The sequence below is a fragment of the Podarcis tiliguerta genome (genome assembly GCF_965153285.1).
Source record: "Podarcis tiliguerta genome assembly, chromosome: 17".
NCBI lineage: Eukaryota > Metazoa > Chordata > Lepidosauria > Squamata > Lacertidae > Podarcis > Podarcis tiliguerta.
Window position 1 is genome coordinate 24,605,590 of NC_139550.1, and position 20,501 is coordinate 24,626,090.

Genomic DNA, 20,501 nt, shown 5'->3' on the forward strand with positions numbered 1-20,501 from the left:
GCATTTTTAAACAAGACATTTGTTTTTAATGTCTCGATGAGTTTATCCTTCAGTTCAATAGATCATTGTCCGCATACTGCCACAGATACATGGTCTCTCTTTAAATTTCTTCCATAGCATATTGATCAGTAGGCTTCCATTCATAGCCTACTGCAACTTCCTTAGAGTATGAGATGACATTTGTGCTCTTGGATAACCCTAATAAAAACTGGAGATTTACCTAAATCATGAAGAAGAAAAAAAGCGGGGAATAAATCTCACCAATGATCTGGGGTTAAAATAGGTGTAACTGAATCTTAAATCTTTCCCGGATGCCCTTAAAAGATTTACAATCCATTTACTTTCTTTGATATGCCTTTTTAAGGGGTGCTCACTATTTTACTTAACATACTGCCAGCTGTTCGACAGAGTATGTAATAGAGTTAATCATCTAAATGTCTAATGATTTTTCTGGTGTGAGAATGCTGAATCATAAAGACACTTTAATTGTGCCTTAGCCATATCCTACTGTATCATAAAAGGCTATTGTTGGAAATAATAATTAGGATGCCCCACACTCCCTGCATTTCTGTCGCTAATAGAAATGCAAGGATTTCATGAAACCTGTATATATAAAAATCAAATGTGTATTTTTAAAATCAAATTATTTTGATGGTCAAATTTCGGTCCTTTGGTTTTGTTTCGTTTTGTTTCATTTTTAAAGCATGATTTAAAATACAATGAGAAATGAGGCTTTGCTGAATCCCGGCTTTCTCTTCCCGGTTTAGTAAATGGGATGACTAAATCACAGTCGCACCACTTCAGAGCAAACTGAAGGAGAGTAGTTAAGCATCTTGCTGTGCGTGAGCAGTTAAGAGGGCAGGCAGGCACCGTGCACCTTGACCACCTATTATGAAGCTTTTTGCTGCAATGTCAAGTGAAAGCAAGTTAATTGGGTGAAGCTGTAGAGCATGTTAGGGGCATGGTAAAGGGATGCTGGCTGACAGCTGAATGTCAGCAGAAGCTACTCAAGTGTGGCTGAGAGACAGAGACCTGTCACAAAGTTCACGCGGGCTGCAGCGCAGTTAGGGAGCTGAAATGTGGTTCGGGCTCACTTTCTCCCTCATTGCATTCAAGCACCTTAAGATTTCACACTGTATGTGTCAACCCTTGTTCTCTAAGCTGTTTTCTCCTAACCCTTCTGAATTCAAATGATTGGACAAAAAGATGCTAATGTTTGGCAAAGTGAATGTAAATATAGTCTTTCCCCCCCCTCTTCTACCCCCCCTTTCTCCTTTCCTCTTTCTGCCAGAGCACAGATCTGCATCAGGCTCCAGGTCTCTGATAAAAAAATTAGACTGCTGGAAATTCAGCAGATAGATGCACATCTCTTGCAAAGGGGTTCCCAAATTGGGCAATTAAAACGGTTTGGCTAATCGGTGCTTTTTGTCCATCGCAGGAGAACTTTTTTCTGTACAAGCCCTTCCAGCCTGTTGCAAAGGCTGAGCGAGCAAGCTGTTGCTAGTCAATACAATCTCGTTCCTTTTTATTTCCTTTTAATTGATCTCCTCCTAGCCTGCACCGATTGAAGTGGAGGTAACAGTTGGAAAAACAGCCACCTGTAAAACTAGCTGTGGGGAGGTACGGACATTAGAAGGCCGCTCGCTTGGATTTAGGGCCAAGCTTCCGTTCACCCATAAAATGGGCACCCAGAAATATGGACAGTAACACAAGCACAAGGCTTGGCCCGCAAGATTCAGATAGAAAGTGTAAAAAGGAAAGAGGAAAACAGAGTCGGCAGTCTTTCCATCTCCACGTTTAGAGCTGCATAAAGAGTCGAGCGTTGTGCTATGAAATGATAATGGCAGCACGTTGCATAAAAACTTGGGGGACGCTCAAGAGCATATAGTCATCGTTCTGCAAGAGCCACAGAGTTGTCTTTCTGCTTGTCTGCAAGAAGAAAGAGCCCAGGGTCCATCTCCCGTAAGAGCCTGAGAAGCAGCTCTGCTGTTCTGGATTGCAGTATATATTGTCCCCAATGTGGAGTGATCTCCATCAGGTCTACCTGCCCAACAGTCGAGGGATGCAAGGTAAAAGTAAAGGACCCCTGGATGGTTAAGTCCAGTGAAAGGCGACTATGGGGTTGAAGCGCTCATCTTGCTTTCAGGCCAAGGGAGCCAGTGTTTGTCCACAGACAGTCTTCTGGGTCATGTGGCCAGCAGGACTAAACCCCTTCTGGTGCAATGGGACACAGTGACGGAAACCAGAGCGCACAGAAACGCTTGCCGATCGGAAGATTGGCGGTTTGAATCCCCGTGGCGGGGTGAGCTCCCGTTGCTCTGTCCCAGCTCCTGCCAACCTAGCAGTTCAAAACCACGTCAAAGTGCAAGTAGATAAATAGCTACCGCTCTGGCGGGAAGGGAAACAGCGTTTCCGTGCGCTGCTCTGGTTTGCCAGAAGCGGCTTAGTCATGCTGGCCACATGAACCAGAAGCTGTATGCCAGCGAGATGAGCGCCGCAACCCCAGAGTCGTCCGCGACTGGACTTAACAGTCAGGGGTCCTTTACCTTTATCTTTTTAAGGCCATCAGAACTCATCCTAAATCTGGATGGGAAAACAAGGTGGTAGCAGAGCAGTCTGTGAAGAAACTGCAGACGCCCCGTTTTACCGATCACAGTACAAACATGACCTTGGGGGATGTTGGTTCTGTACCTACAAGATAGTTGTTGAATCCTAAAAAACTGGGTATCACTGTACTGCCATATACAGATAAGTAAAAAGGAGGGTGCCTTGGGGGCTGGCAGAAATGAGCAGAGAGAAAGCAAGAATCCTTCTCCTGCCCAAATATTGATCTGAGCTGTAGTAGGATGTGGAGGGGGGCATTCTTTTGAGGCAACCTTTTAAGACCCCCCAAAAGTTCTTTTCTTAGCCAGGCTAGGGCAAACTTGCATAGCATCTCTAGCCTCTAAGGTGCTGCAACATGGAGCCACCCTCTTGGACAGAACCCATCAGTAAATACAGTCGTCTCAGCGAATATGCACATACACACACGTTTCCGGTTCAAATGATCTGTTGGTGCTCCTGCACAGAGACTCTAAGTTCCAGTTCTGTAATGTTGCCAACTAAGGGATAGAGTGCAATGATACTGAGACGAAAAAATACAATCTGATGCATATAGACACATGGTTAGAGTAAAAAACACACCAAAAACCTATATTATTTTGAGTTATTCCAATGTAAGTTATACTTTCAGGGCTATGTGTGTGTTTTCTTCATTTGTTTTAAATGCATACAGCAGTTCTGGATCAAAACAGTTCGTACGAATAGCGGCGAAAGCTTTTCCTCCATCTGTCAAGGCTACAGGAGCAATCAGATTTCCATTCCATTTGTTGGATGTTATTCTACCTCAGTTTCCTAGGAGGTGCAGCCTGGGCCTGAGAACTGAAGCAGACCAGCCTCCCCTCCTTCCACCACCGCCAAACATTGAAGCCTTTTCCTGTAACAGTCTATTGACTAGCTGCCAATCATTAAGTTTCATACTTTTTTTGTGCAACTCTCTGAGGGAACCTGATTTCTACCCCCTTGCTTGGGATTTTGAGGTTGTTTTATTTAAAAAAAAAAGAATCGGCTGAGTTTTGAGGGAAATAAAATGTGAGAAATGATTATGATTTTTAACCAGAGTGATAAGCGAGTTCATGCGGAAAATGACACTGACAAATATGCAAAACAACCCGTCCTTTACCTATTGACTGCACCTATTTAAAATGACAAATTGTCCTTGGTTTTTGGAGCTGAATTTTAAAACAAAGCACATTTTCACAAAGCATCAGAATTTCTCTCTTTGGAGTAAACCAGGAAATCCAAATTTTGCATTCTTGCTGCGGCATCCTGTATAAACATTTAGATAATTAAAAGTTGCTAATTAGAATAGCAGATGTTCAAATATGTGAACTCACTGTTGCCATTGCAATAAACATATCGATTTTAACTTGGCTACAATATGCTGTGTGCAGTAGGACCAAAATATACTCGCAGCAAAGATTGCAAGTTTAATTTCTGTCTAACTCAAACTTCACAATCCAAAATCCTTTGTAGAATTGAGCGTACAACTGCTTTTTAAATATCTCTTTGGGGTAACCATTTGAACTTGCAACCATACTGGTGGTTCTTAAAGGTCCGCCTTTTCAGCCTGCTACAAGATAGCTTGTGTTGTATCAGGAAATCAAAGAGCCAACATCAAAGGAAATTGCTGAACTAGGTGTTAGATGCAGCCCATTGATTTTTCCTCCTTCTTCTCCCCAGTAGCAGTAATGGGAATGGGAGGGGGAAGCGCTCAAAAACCCGATGCGCACAGTAGCAAAATTCCAAATATTCCCTTCCACATCATTACTGCAGCCTGTATTTTGGTGCTCATACAATTCACCGAATGCATTCCATGGCATTTTGATGCCGTTGGTTAAAGTAGCACATGTCCCTAATGCAGATCAAATTTTTTGAAACTTTTATTGATAAATGCAATACTTACAAACACAAACCAGAACACTAAACAAACTTATTATACATACATGCAAACTAAACATACAGACAAAAATTTTGACTTCCCTCCACCTATATGTGGCTTCCTTTGTTTCTTTTCTTCTTTTCGCTGTGTTACCAATATTATTTTTGACTATCTCATCTTATGCCCATTTATTCTTAATTTTTTACTCTATAAGTTTCATTCATTGCATATTGATATATTAATACCCGAACAATGTTTTTTGATGTATTCCTTCACCGAAGTCCACTCCTCTATCAGTTTTTGGTTGGATTGGCCTCTTACCACTGCTGTAAGTCTTGCTGATTCTATATATTCACAAAATCTTATTTGCCATTCTCTTATTGAGGGAGTGCAGATCAAATTTTAGATACAGTTGTGTTTGGTAGTTTCGGCGGTGGTTGTATGTGATACTTGTTCGAAAGGTACTCATTCTTCCTATACATCCTTCAGACTGATTCAAACTGCACCTCTTTGCTCTCTTACCTAGGATTAAGTCGATGGGACTTAGTTCTGAGTAAGAAATGTGTAGGATTATGGTACCCGAATACTTTATCTGCTTCATTTGCTCTGATCAATGAAAATTGTAGCTAAAATTTTGTAGATGTTAATGAACATGAGCAAGCTAATATTCCTTCAGGACTGTATCCTATTTGGGTGGAATGTAGTTGCTGACCATGTTTAATTTATTCCAGACAGAGAATGAGACAAAAATTTAAACTGGGAAAGGTCAGGGGCAAGCACAATTCAGCATTATCAAACAATATTATTATTATTATTTTTTTAAAAAAGAAATTAAGTGAAAAAACTATTCTGGACTTTACAGTGCGAAAAACCACTTGTTCCTATTTGTAGCTGATTGTGGCAATTTAGCAGTTTTCAGTCTTATTGATAGCAGTGCAGCAGAGATACAGGAATGAGAGAATCCAAACCTTTACTAGAGCATTCAAATGTGAAAATAATGTCGAAATATTAGGCGACACAAATAATGTTTTCAAAAATTATTGTTAACTATTGCAATCCATAGATAATCATAGTGTGCTTGTTGAAATTAATGGAGCTTAAAACTGTTTTAAACTGTGCATTGGGTTGTACTAATATGCTGTAGAATTTGAGCATACTGTTTCTTAATTGGCCTATGGCTAATGTGTATGTATTTTATTTATGATTTTCTCCCCCTTTTCTTTTTGCCTTACAGGAGCCGCAAAACACTTTAACCATCCCTAGGTCTTCAAGATCCTTAACCCAGCTGGACCAGAATTGCATCCCAGACTTTTTGCCACTCAAGGCAGAGTCAGATTACGACCCATCTTTTGCCTTGGTACACAACAGACCTAATTCTCAGATTTCTTCGTATTCCTCGACCCTGAATTTCATACCCACTACCAAACGAGCAATGCAAAATGGATGTTAAGATCTGATATTTTTTTGTAAGCAGCTATATATAAATACATGTGTGTAACTAATTAAAAACCCTCGCTTATTTGGACGTTTTGAGCCTTCGAATTGCACTTATTTCTCTATGCATTTCCGTGGCATTAATTTTGCATTATTCATCGCGGGGGGGGGGGGGGTTTCACGGGTTGTTCCTATGTTCCTGCGCTCCCAGCATACTGAAAAAGAGTTCGTTAAATATATATATATATATAATGAAAAGTTTTATTTATCACGGTAGCTCATTTTTATGTAATATATTTTTAAATGTTAAAGAATGACACATTTTGGGTAATTTTCCTCAGACTTTTTTTAAAAAAAGAAATCAATAAGCCATTTTAGTCTCTATCTATCAAAGTTGTTTCATACTTGTCTATTTTAAAACAGGGCTGCAATACTTTAATAGGATTGAGAGAGCTATTTGAAATGTATGCCAATGATTCCTGTCATTTCATGGCAGCCCTGCTATGGTTCAGTGAGCCCCCTCTCCTCTCTTGTCAGCTCAACTGAAGACAAGCATTTAGTTGCAAACTTTAAGCAGGTTGTGCAAAACAGAAATGATGGGACTGCTTCTCTTTCTGCACAATAATGTCACTCCTGGTCAATGTGAGAAGGTCAGGTTGCTCCTTGTAAACCTACATGATACTACTTGCCCATTTGAACAAGTTAAGTTAAGTGTGGAATCCGGTCCCTGCAGGCATTGCAAACTCATCCTTTTATCAAGTCCGTGTTTGATAAGAAAGTAGAAACAATTGTACAGGGAGGAATTTCTCCCTCTCTCTCTCTCTCTTTTTAGATGATATGTTTATGTACTTTTTATAAGGGCAGTTCCCAAACCAGGATTGCAGGTAATAAATTTAGTTTAAGCTGCAGAGACTTTAAAGGAATGGCCGTTTTGACCTTCAAAATAGACTCCTTTTGTTGTTGTTTTTGGTAGTAGTAGGACCCAAGAGTGACGCCCATCTTTGATGCTGACAGAATTTAAAGCAAGGCCATTGCCCTGCATTTTCTGCCTTGTAGCACACAAAAGTAAAATTGTATGTCAGGCCGAGATGTCGGGGAGCTGACAAGATGCCCCAGTGACATTTCAGCTGGAAAGAGCAAGTGTCTTGCAACCAAGTGGTCAAATATCAAATAATAGGTCAAGCAGGAAGGAGCTGAGTTCTAACCACAAAGAGGTTTCTGGTAACTTACTTGACAAGCTTTTGGGCGCTTTGTGGCTTGACAAAGTGATGTTCTGTTGGGTATCGGTAGACAGACCGTTCTTTATCGCCTTCAGAAGATCAGACATTGACATTGATTAAACTCTTTAACCCTTAAAGGTTAAATCCTGGCTGTATGCGTCATTGTGAGTAAAGAACAAAAGAAAATGTGTAATATATACCATTTGTTATGGTATTAATCACCCCAACTCCCCAGTGCCATTAACATTTGATGTGTAATGTAGTTTTTGACAGCGATATTGAATGCAAAATCTATATGTTAGATTGCTTCTCATTATGGATCAGGGGTACATTAGAAAAATAACAATGTGCTTTATGGAATTTGTAATTTCTCGTGCTTTGATAAGAGCAGTGATTTGATTCCACAGGTCCTGACTAGTAACATTTGTCTTTGTTCTTTTGCCCTAGAAGATAAAATCTGCATATGTAATACACCTACCGTTATAAGTAAAATCATGCAAATTTCCAAGAAATGTACTCCAAAGCCACTTTGTAGAACTCTGAAAAATTTCAAGTATTTTTCATCCCTAGTTTACAAAGTGGTCGCACACGTACAATTGCAGATGTACTTGTTTTCAAATGAACCAGTAAAAAAAAGAAAAAGTCTCTCTTTTCATGGTGTGTTTTCTCTATGAGGCAAAGTTCTATTCTGCTTCTGTTCCTCCTAGTTGTTGCAGTTGCTACACACATACTGAAAATATTGTACATTGATCTCAAACATGGATCACTTGCTTTTATCCACACGCAGGGCTTTCCTTTCTTTGTGCCGTACCCTTGTTGCTTGTTTAAAGTGAGCTCAAAGGCAAAGATCTGAGTCCATTAAAAGCCACCACAAAGATTTTAAGACCATATGGCCAGAACTTTGCTTGTTTACAATGCATGACTTTGCACTACCAAAACCATCTCCACCACTCCCCCCAAAAAAACCCTCCAAACATTGGTTGTGGTGATGTTCAGTTTTAAACTTTGCTTGTCACAACAGTAACACAATGCAATTTATAGTTTTTAAAAGGGTCCTGCAGTAATGAGTTAAGCATTGCTGCCTTTGGGAAATCAGAACATTTCTGGTTTACATTTCCCTACTCAGCAGAAGAGCCGCAACTGGAAGTTTGTAAATGATGTATAGGAACGGCTGTTTTGCAAGGAGGTTAGCATGAATATTATAGAATAGATAGGGGTTGATGGATCAGTCCTTTACCAGTCAATACCAATTTCACAAACGGTCATTCACAAATCTCATTTCCGTGTGTGTGTGTGTGTGTGTGTGTGATGCAAATCTAGCAGATGAAAAATAGAGATTTTAAAAAATAGCAACTGAAATTAACAATAAAATATTCTATTAATCCTAATTTAAATGAGTGGATTAAAATACAGTGGTACCTCGGGTTAAGAACTTAATTTGTTCTGGAGGTCTGTTCTTAACCTGAAACTGTTCTTAACCTGAAGCACCACTTTAGCTAATGGGGCCTGCCGCTGCGCCGCCGCTGCACGATTTCTGTTCTCATCCTGAAGCAAAGTTCTTAACCCGAGGTAATATTTATGGGTTAGCGGGGTCTGTAACCTGAAGCGTATGTAACCTGAAGCGTATGTAACCCGAGGTACTGTACATCATCCGTATGTCCAAAATATATACAGTCGTACCTCGGAAGTCAAATGCAATCTGTTCCGGAAGTCCATTCGACTTCCAAAATGTTCGGAAACCAAGGCGTGGCTTCCGATTAGCCAGTCGCAAGGCGTTTCGAGTCCCAAGGCATTAGACTTCTGAGGTAAAACTGTATCTAAATGAGGATTATAAACCATGCATTCAAACATAGAAAAGGCAGTAAGATTGGGCTCTCTCGGAAAGTCATGGAATCTCCTTCAATGAAGGGTTTTAGCTGAGATTCCTGCATTGAGGGAGTTGAATCTAGATGACAATTGCTGTCTCTTCCTACTCTACAGTTCTATAATTCTATGATGTTCAGACCACTGAGTGGTGGATGTTTGTCCTTGGAGCAAACGTAAGTCTCTTTGCCACCATAAGGGTTTACAGAATCCACTTTCATTGTCTGTTAGTCCCCGCACTACAGAGATACAATTTAAGAGTGTGTGAACGCCCTCAAATATCAAGGATTCCTCCAAAACAAAGTTAATACAAACAATATACCCACAACATCTTTTTGTTGTTGCTGAATCCATTTCGGTATAAAACCTAAAGAACACTCTATGTAGATGCAACTTCGCATTTCCATTGATCTGCTTAAAATAAAATGCACATGAAAGTTTGTATTTAAATAGATATGTTATCTGAATGTATGCATTACTACAAATGTGTATTTGATCCTAAAATATGCATTTTGAAGCATTTCGGTGTATGTTTTGAGCTGAGAACTGTACCATAACCATCAAAATGCAAGATCTGAAGGATAATTACATTCCAATCCACATATTAGTCTGGGATGTGCGAATCGGTTTCATTTGCGTAGGAATTCACAAAAATCACACTCTTTGAGCACGCAGATATGTAAGACAGATTACACATCAACACGATCACAGCTGCTTAGGTGGAAGGAACAGAAAACTGGGAGACTTGAAGGAAAACCTGGTTATGCTTTGAAGAATCGGTTTACAACTAGTGCTGGAAGAAGCTGCCAGAATAGGAATCATAGGTCATATTACTGCATTTTCCAAAGAAACAGAGAAGATCCTCAGACTAGAGGTTCTTCCATGGTCCCACCCTTTCTTTTCGCAGCAGTGGTTTTATGACCAAATGATGAATGAGGGTCCGCGAGCCTTGTATTCTTCCCTAGATATCCACATGAGATACACCTGCTACCTGTGAACTCGTGTAAAACTCGTACTTTTCTGTGGCTTGATCTCCCCCATGCAGGCTATAATTTTTATATTTATTTATTTTGCAGACTTTACCGGCAACGTATTTAAATAACCACTGGCGACTTTATGGACCTAAGTGTACCTTAGGATAGTGAAATCATGATTGTGCCTGTCATAGTAGATACTTTCCTGACGCTACATAGGAGGTGCATATATGCAATGAACCACAGTAGATTTTTTGCAGCTCTCTAACCATGCATGGGACGCGGGTGGCGCTGTGGGTTAAAGCCTCAGCGCCTAGGGCTTGCCGATCGAAAGGTCGGCGGTTCGAATCCCCGTGGCGGGGTGCGCTCCCGTTGTTCGGTCCCAGCGCCTGCCAACCTAGCAGTTCGAAAGCACTCCCGGGTGCAAGTAGATAAATAGGGACCGCTTACTAGCGGGAAGGTAAACGGTGTTTCCGTGTGCGGCTCTGGCTTGCCAGAGCAGCGATGTCACGCTGGCCACGTGACCCGGAAGTGTCTCCGGACAGCGCTGGCCCCCGGCCTCTTGAGTGAGGTGGGCGCACAACCCTAGAGTCTTTCAAGACTGGCCCGTACGGGCAGGGGTACCTTTACCTTTAACCATGCAATCAATGAGAAAACAAATATGTAAACTCCCCACCAAGACTCCCTTTCGGCGGCTGCCTTGGCTTGTTATCCACCCAACCTCAAGCGATCTGAAAGCAATGGCAACTTAGCAACTGGTCCTTAATCCAATGACCAACCTCAAAAGCATCAGAGATGCAAACCGCAGGAAAAGGGTGTATAGGTGTTCCATGTGTGATCCGATGAAAATGTGCATCTCGGCACTGCAGGATACAGCAGAACTAAAACACAGCCATTTCCCACCCTTCCTGGCCAATTGGGTGAGGGCCGCTGTCCCTAATAATCTGCCTCCACTCCCCAGGACCCGCAAAACTACCAGTGCCGGATTTATGTATAAGCTAAACAAGCTATAGGTTAGGGCCCCACTCTCTAGAGGACCCAAAAAAAATTTAAAGGGGAAAAACCCCTCAATGTACGTTTCCAAAATATAAGATAAAAAACAAATAAAACCTACATACAGCAACACTGTTTTGTGTTGTGTAGGCTCCTATTTGTTATGTGCGAATGGCTTTAGATGCCTAATAAGTAAAGGGTAAAGGGGCCCTTGACCATTAGGTCCAGTCGCAGATGACTCTGGGGTTGTGGCACTCATCTCGCTTTATTGGCCAAGGGAGCCAGCGTACAACTTCCGGGTCATGTGGCCAGCATGAGTAAGCCGTAAGTGAACCAGAGCAGCGCACGGAAACGCCGTTTACCTTCCCGCTGGAGTGGTACCTATTTATCTACTTGCAGTTTGACGTGCTTTCAAACTGCTAGGTTGGCAGGAGCAGGAACCAAGCAACGGGAGCTCACCCCGTCGTGGGGATTTGAACCACTGACCTTCTGATTGGCAAGTTCTAGGCTCTGTGGTTTAACCCACAGCGCCACCCACGTCCCATTAGATACCTATGAGGTCCATAAATTACCATATAGCATATATTCAACACAAAAAACAGCGGCAATCTGTTGTTGACAAAGGACAGCTGGACATAGAAAGGGCCCCATTACCTTCAGTAGCTTAGGGCCTCATCAAACCTCAATCCAGCCCTGAAAACTACCCCCATCCAGCCACAGGCTGCCTGGGTGACTGGCCCCACAGGTAACTTGGTTCTGTTTTTAAGGACTCTTTCCGTCCTCCATTGTTGCTGGGGAACTGCTGGAAACAGCTTGCCAATAGCATGATGAACAGCCGTCAAGGGGATTGATCTGAAAATATTCTCGGTTTGCATTTTGGGAAAGTTTCTTTCCCTTTTCTTCCTTGGTTGTTTTTATGTAGCTGTAAATGCTGCTCCTAACAGTTGAGTTCTTCTACGCACCTGAGTTCAAAGAATTCTGAGTTTCAGAATCACACGAAGGCTTTGCACGATATCAATGTCCTAATAATCATGTTTACTTGTTTGTACTAAAGTCCTCTCTAATGCTGGTGAAGAGCAATGTACCATTTTGCTGTCTAGCTCCTTAAATATTAGACTGAAAATGGCTTGTTTTTGTTTTAAGAGCTCTTGTTAACTGATGGTCTATTATTCTATACCACTCTTTTATTGTCCTGGGTCAACTAGCGCAGCTGATTCTCATATGTCAGTTGAACAGCATACTGTAGTCATTAGGAATATCTATGCACTTGGTGCAAGCCTTTGTGACATTGAGTTATAACTTGGACGGAAATATTCATCGGATATTTTTTTTTTTGGCAAGAAAAGCATTCCAGGGTATTTTTTATATTGTTGTTGTGACAGTAATGCATCTTATGTATTCCATCATCCAAAAATGTGTTATTGGGGGAGGTGGGGAATGTATAAGGTGAAACAGAGCAGATTTAGAAACATCACCTGATGTGAAAAAGCCAAGAAACCTTCCCCGCCCCCCGTTCCAGTGGACATTTTACTCACTTCTGCAGTTGATTCACTCAAGTTTACATCTCCTTTTGCAGTTCATCTATTAGTTTGAAATGCATCTGATTTCAGAAGGGTGGACATATTTGGGGAAGCCATTCATGATCAAGAGTTTTGAAACAAACAGATTCATTGTGTATTAAAAAAAGGATGGATATTGTACTTGCAGTGAAATCCTTTGCACGGCTGCTAAGGTTTGCAAGCTATGTTCGGTGGAGCATACTCTGAAGCAAGTCTCTCTTATATGTTGACTGAACGATTAAACATATGATTAACATCTGAAAATAAAAGCTATGGTGTCACTTCAGCATCTTTAGAATCTGATTTTTGTCACTCATTCTGATGAGGTATGTAGCTAATGGTTTTTTGTGTTTTTTGGTGTGTTTTTTTGTAAGATAGATAATATGACCCATATCTTTTGTTGAAGATGGAAGTCGGTGGGTTTGAGCAAAGTACGTGTACTGCAAGAAGATCCAACCTATCCATTTTGAAGGAAATCAGCCCTGAGTGCTCACTGGAAGGACAGATCCTGAAGCTGAGACTCCAATACTTTGGCCACCTCATGAGAAGAGAAGACTCCCTGGAAAAGACCCTGATGTTGGGAAAGATGGAGGGCATAGGGAGAAGGGGACGACAGAGGACGAAATGGTTGGACAGTGTTTTCGAAGCTACCAACATGAGTTTGACCAAACCGCGGGAGGCAGTGGAAGACAGGAGTGCCTGACGTGCTCTGGTCCATGGGGTCACCAAGAGTCGGACCCGACTAAACAACTAAACAACAACAACAACAACAACACATGGCTCTTTCGGGTTTTTCTTCCATGCTCAATATGGCATACATTGCTGGTTGTGTGCCTGAACTCTTGAATATGGCAAGAGAATATGGTTACAGAGAACCAGGCAGAGGGCCTTCTCGGTAGTGGCACACATCTTGTGGAACACCCTCAGATGTCAAAGAAATAAGCAACTAGATGACATTTAGAAGACATCTGAAGGCAGCCCTGTTTAGGGAAGTTTTTAATGACTGATGCTTTAATGTATTTTTAATCAGTTGTTGGAAGCTGCCCAGATGGGTGGCGTAGAAATAATAATAATAATAATAATAATTATTATTATTATTATTATTATTATTATTATTATTATTATTATTTTCTCAAGGTATGTTCAAGCCTCTTTCATAGAATGCCGCTTGTGGCTCACTGCTTCATCAAGTGTGTTTCTCTGGAGTTTTCTTGATAAAATGCTGGTTTTTGTACTATAGTAGTGTAACCAACACAATGACAAAGTATCTCATCTTTACATTTCTATAATAATTATAAAAGAGTGGATCAGCCAACTAGTAGACTGTAATAATATTGCTTAGAAAGAAAAGAGACAAGGCAAATAATTCCCAGGAACTGAGAACCTGAAGGAGAAATCTTGAAATACTTACTCTGATTTGTATACCATGCATATTTTCACTGGAGGAAAAGATCTCTCTTCCCCGCGCCCCCAGCAGCATTGATTCCACCATAGTATTTTCTGAGTATTTATGCAATTTGGGGGCTGCGCATGTATACTTGACTGATTGGTTAGCCACCACACTGGGAAAGGTAGTGAGATCAATGAACATTACTATTGGGATATTAGATTTGTTGGGATTCCAAACAAATTACTTAAAACCTAAGGGAGAACACCCTGACTGATCTGGTTTTAGACTGTCACTAAGAGTAAATTTTAAAAGGAGGTGATGAATAAGACCTTTCAAGAAAAGCCCAGGCTGATCTGTTTGCTATAAATTAAGATCAAAAGCTGCCACTTTGCTACATAAGTAAAGTTAAATAGCCAAGTTAGCAGATCTAATTTTGCAAAGAGAATTTGTGTGCGTTTTTCTCCGACAGTCCCCAGCGAGCCGATGATCCCATCCAAGCTAAGAAAGGATAAAGGTTCACGATCCATGTAATGCCATTCTCTATAAAGGAAATGAGTCGCCTTCTGCTGCTATTTTTTTCCAGAGAGGGCCAGCCAAACCCAAAAGACCGTTCCTGTTTCAACCAAAGTGTTTCACTTTCACATATACACACACAGCAGGACTCCCTGAAGGGTACAGATTAAACAGTTGGGGTTATTTGAAAAAGTGTCTGAAGTCTTCCTCCTAGCCAGAAAGAATTGCACAGTAAAAGATATATAATTTGAAAGGGGAGGAGTTTCTCCTTTTTGGCGCTGGACTCCAAAAAAGAAGAAGATTCTTTTAATAACTGGAACGGTTCCTACCATTGTCTGCTAGTCTGCAAGAACCTCCATATAAAGTTCACCAGGTTAGGTCCAGTTCACCACGTGAACTATTTGACTACAAACTTATTTCTTTTCAATAGCTGCCAGTCATTTTGCACATCAAAAGAGGCAGACGTTTTAAACCTAATTTTGGGTAAGTGGTGTCATAAACAAACCTCTGATAGAAGACCTGTGGAGGGAATGAGGATTACTTTACTTTTCTGAGAATGAGTTAAGAAACCCAGCCATTTTCCTTGGGAGACTGAAGGTGGTAATTTCAGAAAGTTCCATATCCTTCCATCTGTAGCCGACTTATTACATCCCCCCCCCTTATACTGTCCCTTCTTCCTTCAATTTCATCTAGTCTGTCTTCTCTTTGTACCATAACAGGTCAACTAAACATCTCTACTGTGCTTAAATGAAACGAACACAATGTATTTCATGTCTATATTACGAATCTGCACCAGCTTGAGGTCTCAAAGTCCTTAAAAAATACTTTAAAAGCAACGACTAACCAACAATTAAAACTCATAATAGACTACAGTGGTACCTTGGGTTACATACGCTTCAGGTTACATACGCTTCAGGTTACAGACTCCGCTAACCCAGAAATAGTGCTTCAGGTTAAGAACTTTGCTTCAGGATGAGAACAGAAATCATGCTCCGGCAGCGCTGCAGCAGCGGGAGGCCCCATTAGCTAAAGTGGTGCTTCAGGTTAAGAACAGTTTCAGGTTAAGAACGGACCTCCAGAACGAATTAAGTACTTAACCTGAGGTACCACTGTATATTGAACCCTTGCCTTACATCTTTGCGATTTAGTTTATTTATTTTTTATAAGCAGAAGAACAAAAAACCTGTAAGGAGAAGACAACCTACGCCATATGTGTAATCAACGGGTCACTCTTACTAAAAACACCACCTATGCTAGGGTTGCCATATTTCAAAAAGTGAAAATCTGGAAACGAAAGTTCGCCAAAAAGTTCAGGCATGGGTTGCCATACATCCAGATTTTCCTAGGCATTTCAGAGATTTTTCCGCCCGGACACTGTTTCCGACCACCAAATCCCAGCCATGTCCCAGAAATTTCAGACGTATGGGAGCCCTAAGCTATGCAAGTACCCATACTGTTTTTTAAGGAGCCGTGATCACATTAAAGAGCTAAATTCCTGCTCTGGAAATCCAGTCTGTCTTAAGGAAGTCTGACAGTCGAGGCCAAATTTAGGAAGGACAAAAGGGTGTGATTTCCTCGGGTGCAACACAGAATGGAAGAGATATATAAGTATAAAATGGCTGCAGAAGTGGATTTAATCCTTGTAGGCATTGAATTTTGATTCTTTTAACCAGAGCAATGCATCTTTTCACTATAAAGGGCCATGTTTTTCTGCTCCCTCCTGGCCAAAATATTACAGCTCCAAGTTTCAAAAACCAATCTTAATTTGATCTGATTATTTCATGTTTTAGATTCACAAGTTCTACTTGTGCTTAATTGAGCTTACTCCCAAGTTAATGTGCCCAGGGGACTGGATCCTATGGAGTTGTTTTAGGCCTGTAGCCACAACGGGGGTGGTGAGGTGGTGGTTGTGGAAAACAGATCTGCTTTCCTTTTTTAAAAAATGATGGATTGGTTGATTTACTATTTTACTTTTACAGGTAGAATAGTAAGGAAAAGCGGACAGTATTTCTCCTAAGTTACCAGTAAAAAAAAGCCTGCCCTTACCTTTCAGTGTTTCCATCCATTGGCAAATTCACTGAGATTTTAAAATGTTATAGAATTTTTTTTCAAAACCATTCATTGATAATAATTTATTTGCGTTAAAACTATTCATTTTATACATTTAAAAAATACATATTTGTAAACATAATATTTAACTTCTGCCTGCCCTTTCCTCACAAGAAAGCCAAGGCTGCAATCGTGTTCCTACTTTCCTAGGAGTGATAAGCTGCATTTGTGTCAGTAGTGTTTATATCCTTTAAACCAGGCTTCTTCAACCTCGGCCCTCCAAATGTTTTTGGCCTACAACTCCCATGATACCTAGCTACCAGGACCAGTGGTCAGGGATGATGGGAATTGTAGTCTCAAAACATCTGGAGGGCTGAGGTTGAGGAAGCCTGCTTTAAACCATCCAAATGCAATCACTGAACATTGCAAACACAAATTATCCCTCCGTATCTGTTAAACCTTTATTGGCATCACATACAACAAAACACAAATTACTATGCCTCCCACACTGAACTTTAGAACTCAGGAACACCTAATGCAATAGAAAGGGAGCAGTAAATTCAGAAGAGGACGACTTTCTCACAAGGCACATCATGTGATGTGGGCCACTGGCTTAGAGAAAGCAGGATTTGAGACCCCAAGCCCTATGCTGTTACCATACCCTCCAAGTGTCCCTATTTTCCAGGGACAGTCCTGGAATTACCAAAGCTGTCCCAGTTTCTGATTTGAACCCAGAACATCCCTGTTTCCCTTTTTCTTCCCCTCTGGTACCAGAGGCAGTACAAAAGAACATGTGTGACTGATTCTATTTGTTTCTGTCCACAGCAACATTGTCTCTCCACGAGTGGTGTTTTCTGGAATCTTCTCCAACTTACACCATCCCCAAACTTGCACAGACACTATTTCTGATTTGGCTAAGTTCCTGGAATTCATAATTACTCCACCTATTTTCATGGATTGTAACAACCTTGAGAGGAGGGGAAATCTGCTGTAGATATCTGGACCACAAGCTCAGCTGCAGATGCCACAACAATCTAGGAATATCATGCTTTTTGAACCTCCACCAATTCTGTTCCACCTCACTACATTATACGTGGTAGATATGAAATAGTAAGCACCGCCTCACTCCCAGTGTGATACAGAAGCGCCGTGAAATAAATCACGGGATATCTTTATCTCTTCTCATTGTCAAAATTAGGAAAGTTTTTTTTTTGGTTGGTTTTTGGTTTTAATCTGTAAACCACTGTTGGTTTAACGGAATATCTCCTCAGTTGTGGACCAGTTGTCTCCAGACGTAAGTGATGTACAAGACTAAGGTGATTTAAGTATAAGGATAAAAGTGGAATTTATAGAAACTGCTGATGTTTGGAAAATGAAAGAGCTGATAATAGCAATTAATAACCGTGCAATCTGCTACTTCTGTTCTGTGAGACTTTTAAAACGCATTTAAAAGGGGAGAAAGATTAAAATACATATTGATTGACCAATGGGGAAAAGGTAAAGTTTAAAAGCAAGGCATTGACCACTATGTATTATATTAATTAAAGCCTTCTCCTCATGGTGAATAAACAAGAACAGATAACTTGTAGCTTCAAGTTCCTGAATTGATTCCAGATTGATTGCTCTTCAGAGGTCTAACGACAAGCAAGCTGGAAATCTGCCTCCGGAAAGGTTCTCGCAACAGTTGAGTCAAAGACGAAGAAGGTGTGGGTGTCATGTTCCCTAAAATCTACCTGTCCCAGGGCTCCTTGAAGCTGGGATGCTGATGAGCACACACCTTAGTGTTCTTAGCCTGCCACACACAGATAGTCACACCCTGCACTCTCTTTGATATACAGTGGTACCTCAGGTTAAGTACTTAATTCATTCCAGAGGTCCGTTCTTAACCTGAAACTGTTCTTAACCTGAAGCACCACTTTAGCTAATGGGGCCTCCCGCTGCTGCCGCGCTGCCAGAGCACGAGTTCTGTTCTCATCTTGAAGCAAAGTTCTTAACCCGAGATACTATTTCTGGGTTAGCGGAGTCTGTAACCTGAAGTGTATGTAACTTGAAGCATATGTAACCTGAGGTATCACTGTATTGGAGAAAGCAGCCAGGAACATAAGTGGTCCAGTGAAAGGCAGATGATACCATATGCACCATGTTGTGGCAAGTCAAAGTAGTGATGGCACCAAATCTCAGGAAGAAGAGATTGAATTTGTGTATTCCAATCAGGGGCGGAGGAAAAGGGGGTGGTGGGGCTGCTTGCCCCGGGTGTCATCACCGGGGGGGGGGGTGACATTCGGCGCACCACCTGCCTGCAACTCCCAAGCCTACCCTGAGCTCTTGGGGGAAAGGCGGAGCTGAGCTGCCTTCCCGGTGGCTTTTCCCCCTCCTCCCTTCATTTTGACAGCTCGGGGGAGGCTTGGGAGTTGTGGGGAGGAGGGTGGTGCACCGTTGCCCCCCACTCCCGGGCTGCTTCCTGGGGGGGGGGGAGCCCTCCTAAGCTGTCAAAAGAAAGAGGGAAGGGAGGAAAGTTGCTAGCAAAGCGGCGCGGCTCTGTCCCCCCCCCCCTGCCCAGGAAGCAACCCACAATGGGTGGCTCGCTCCACCCCCATGGGAGGTTTGCTCCGCCCCCTGGGTGTCTCGCCCCCTGGAATGTTCACCACAGCGCCCCCCTGGGACACTTGCACCACCCCCATGGCCCTGTTCCTCAGTGCACAGCACTGGGTGCCAAAGCAGCTAGCTCCACCTCTGATTCCAATCCCTTAAACCCATCCTGAATTGGGCTCACATTCCTCTAGGTTCAGAATTAGCTTGACTCCATGGCATCTTCTCTTCCACCAATCCTCATGGACCCCCCCCCTTCCCAAACTCAACTGGGAAAGGCTAGGTGCAGGCCTCCGGATTAATACCTAGACTCTGCCGTAATCACATGTGGCAACATCTACTGGAGCAATGAAGCATGGGAAATATGGCTTGAGAACTGTATTTCCCACGCTCCCTTGTCTTAGTACAGAGCTTTGGCCCTGTATACCTAAAGGAGCATCTCCATCCCCATCATTCAGCCCGGACATGGAGGTCCTCCTCCAAGGGCCTTCTGGTGGTTCCCTCTCTGTGAGAAGTGAAGCTACAGACAACCTGGCAGAAGGCCTTCTCGGTAGTTGCACCGTATAGTCTACTGTGTTTGATGTTTCAGTTTCTTGGAAGCTGCCCAGAGTGGCTGGGGCAACCCAGTCAGAGGAGTGAAATACTTTATTGTCACTTGTATAACTTGTATACAGTGAGATTACACGAGCATCCCCCACTCAGCTCACTTAGTCTTAATTCCCCTCGTTCACTGACGCACACCCACCAAACCCGAAAGTCAGTTGCCCTGTTGTTATCTTTTCATTCAGCAGCCTAACAGTCCACGGATAGAAGCTGTTCTTTACCCTGTTGGTGCGACTAATCATGCTTCTATATCTTCTGCCTGAGTGATGTATAAGTAATAAATTATTATATTCATTCATTCCAGTAGGCACCCAGGCCTCTAAATCCAGGGCTGTCCCAGGAAAACAGGGACACTTGGAGGGTCTGTGAATTGTATGGCACAAAATCTCACAGAGGATGCTGGGGGCACAAATCCTGGGTCACATGGTGCCAACCCAACATACCCTGCAGCCTTGCAAAGGATATTGGCTGGGATGCAATGCTACCAGCAAATCCAAAATGAACAACAAGCAATTTCTTGCAATGCCGGCACATTTTCTGACAGCCGTGCCTTTTTCCACCTTGTTAGTCTCCGTCTCTTTTCCTTTCATCCCCTTCTGAAGCCATCATTAGTCTCCTCGATTGATTTCTGCTGTGGATCACCCAGACAATGGCAGCCCTGCGCAGTGTGAAGCAGCAAGATGCCATCCTGTTTGTACTCTGCAAACTGTTCGGGGTTCCCTGCTGTTTGTTTGCACACAACATTCAAGCCCTGCTTTAGAGAGGGACTTTAGAGAGAGTGGCTGCTGATCTCTTCTTGCAAGTGAAACTGCAGGGGTGGAGAAATCATTACAG

General features: G+C 42.1%; 1 protein-coding gene across 4 annotated transcripts in view; it reads left to right on the top strand.

The window, feature by feature from the left end:
- CCDC171 (coiled-coil domain containing 171) overlaps positions 1-6,005 on the top strand; it is a 202,615-nt gene extending 196,610 nt beyond the window's left edge. For all 4 annotated transcript variants that reach the window (XM_083419470.1, XM_083419472.1, XM_083419471.1 and 1 more), the window contains one exon: positions 5,715-6,005. In XM_083419470.1, coding sequence (XP_083275596.1) covers positions 5,715-5,930 — 216 coding nt within the window. In that variant the 3' untranslated portion in view covers positions 5,931-6,005. The remainder of the gene's footprint in view (positions 1-5,714) is intronic.
- Positions 6,006-20,501: the final 14,496 nt, after the last annotated feature.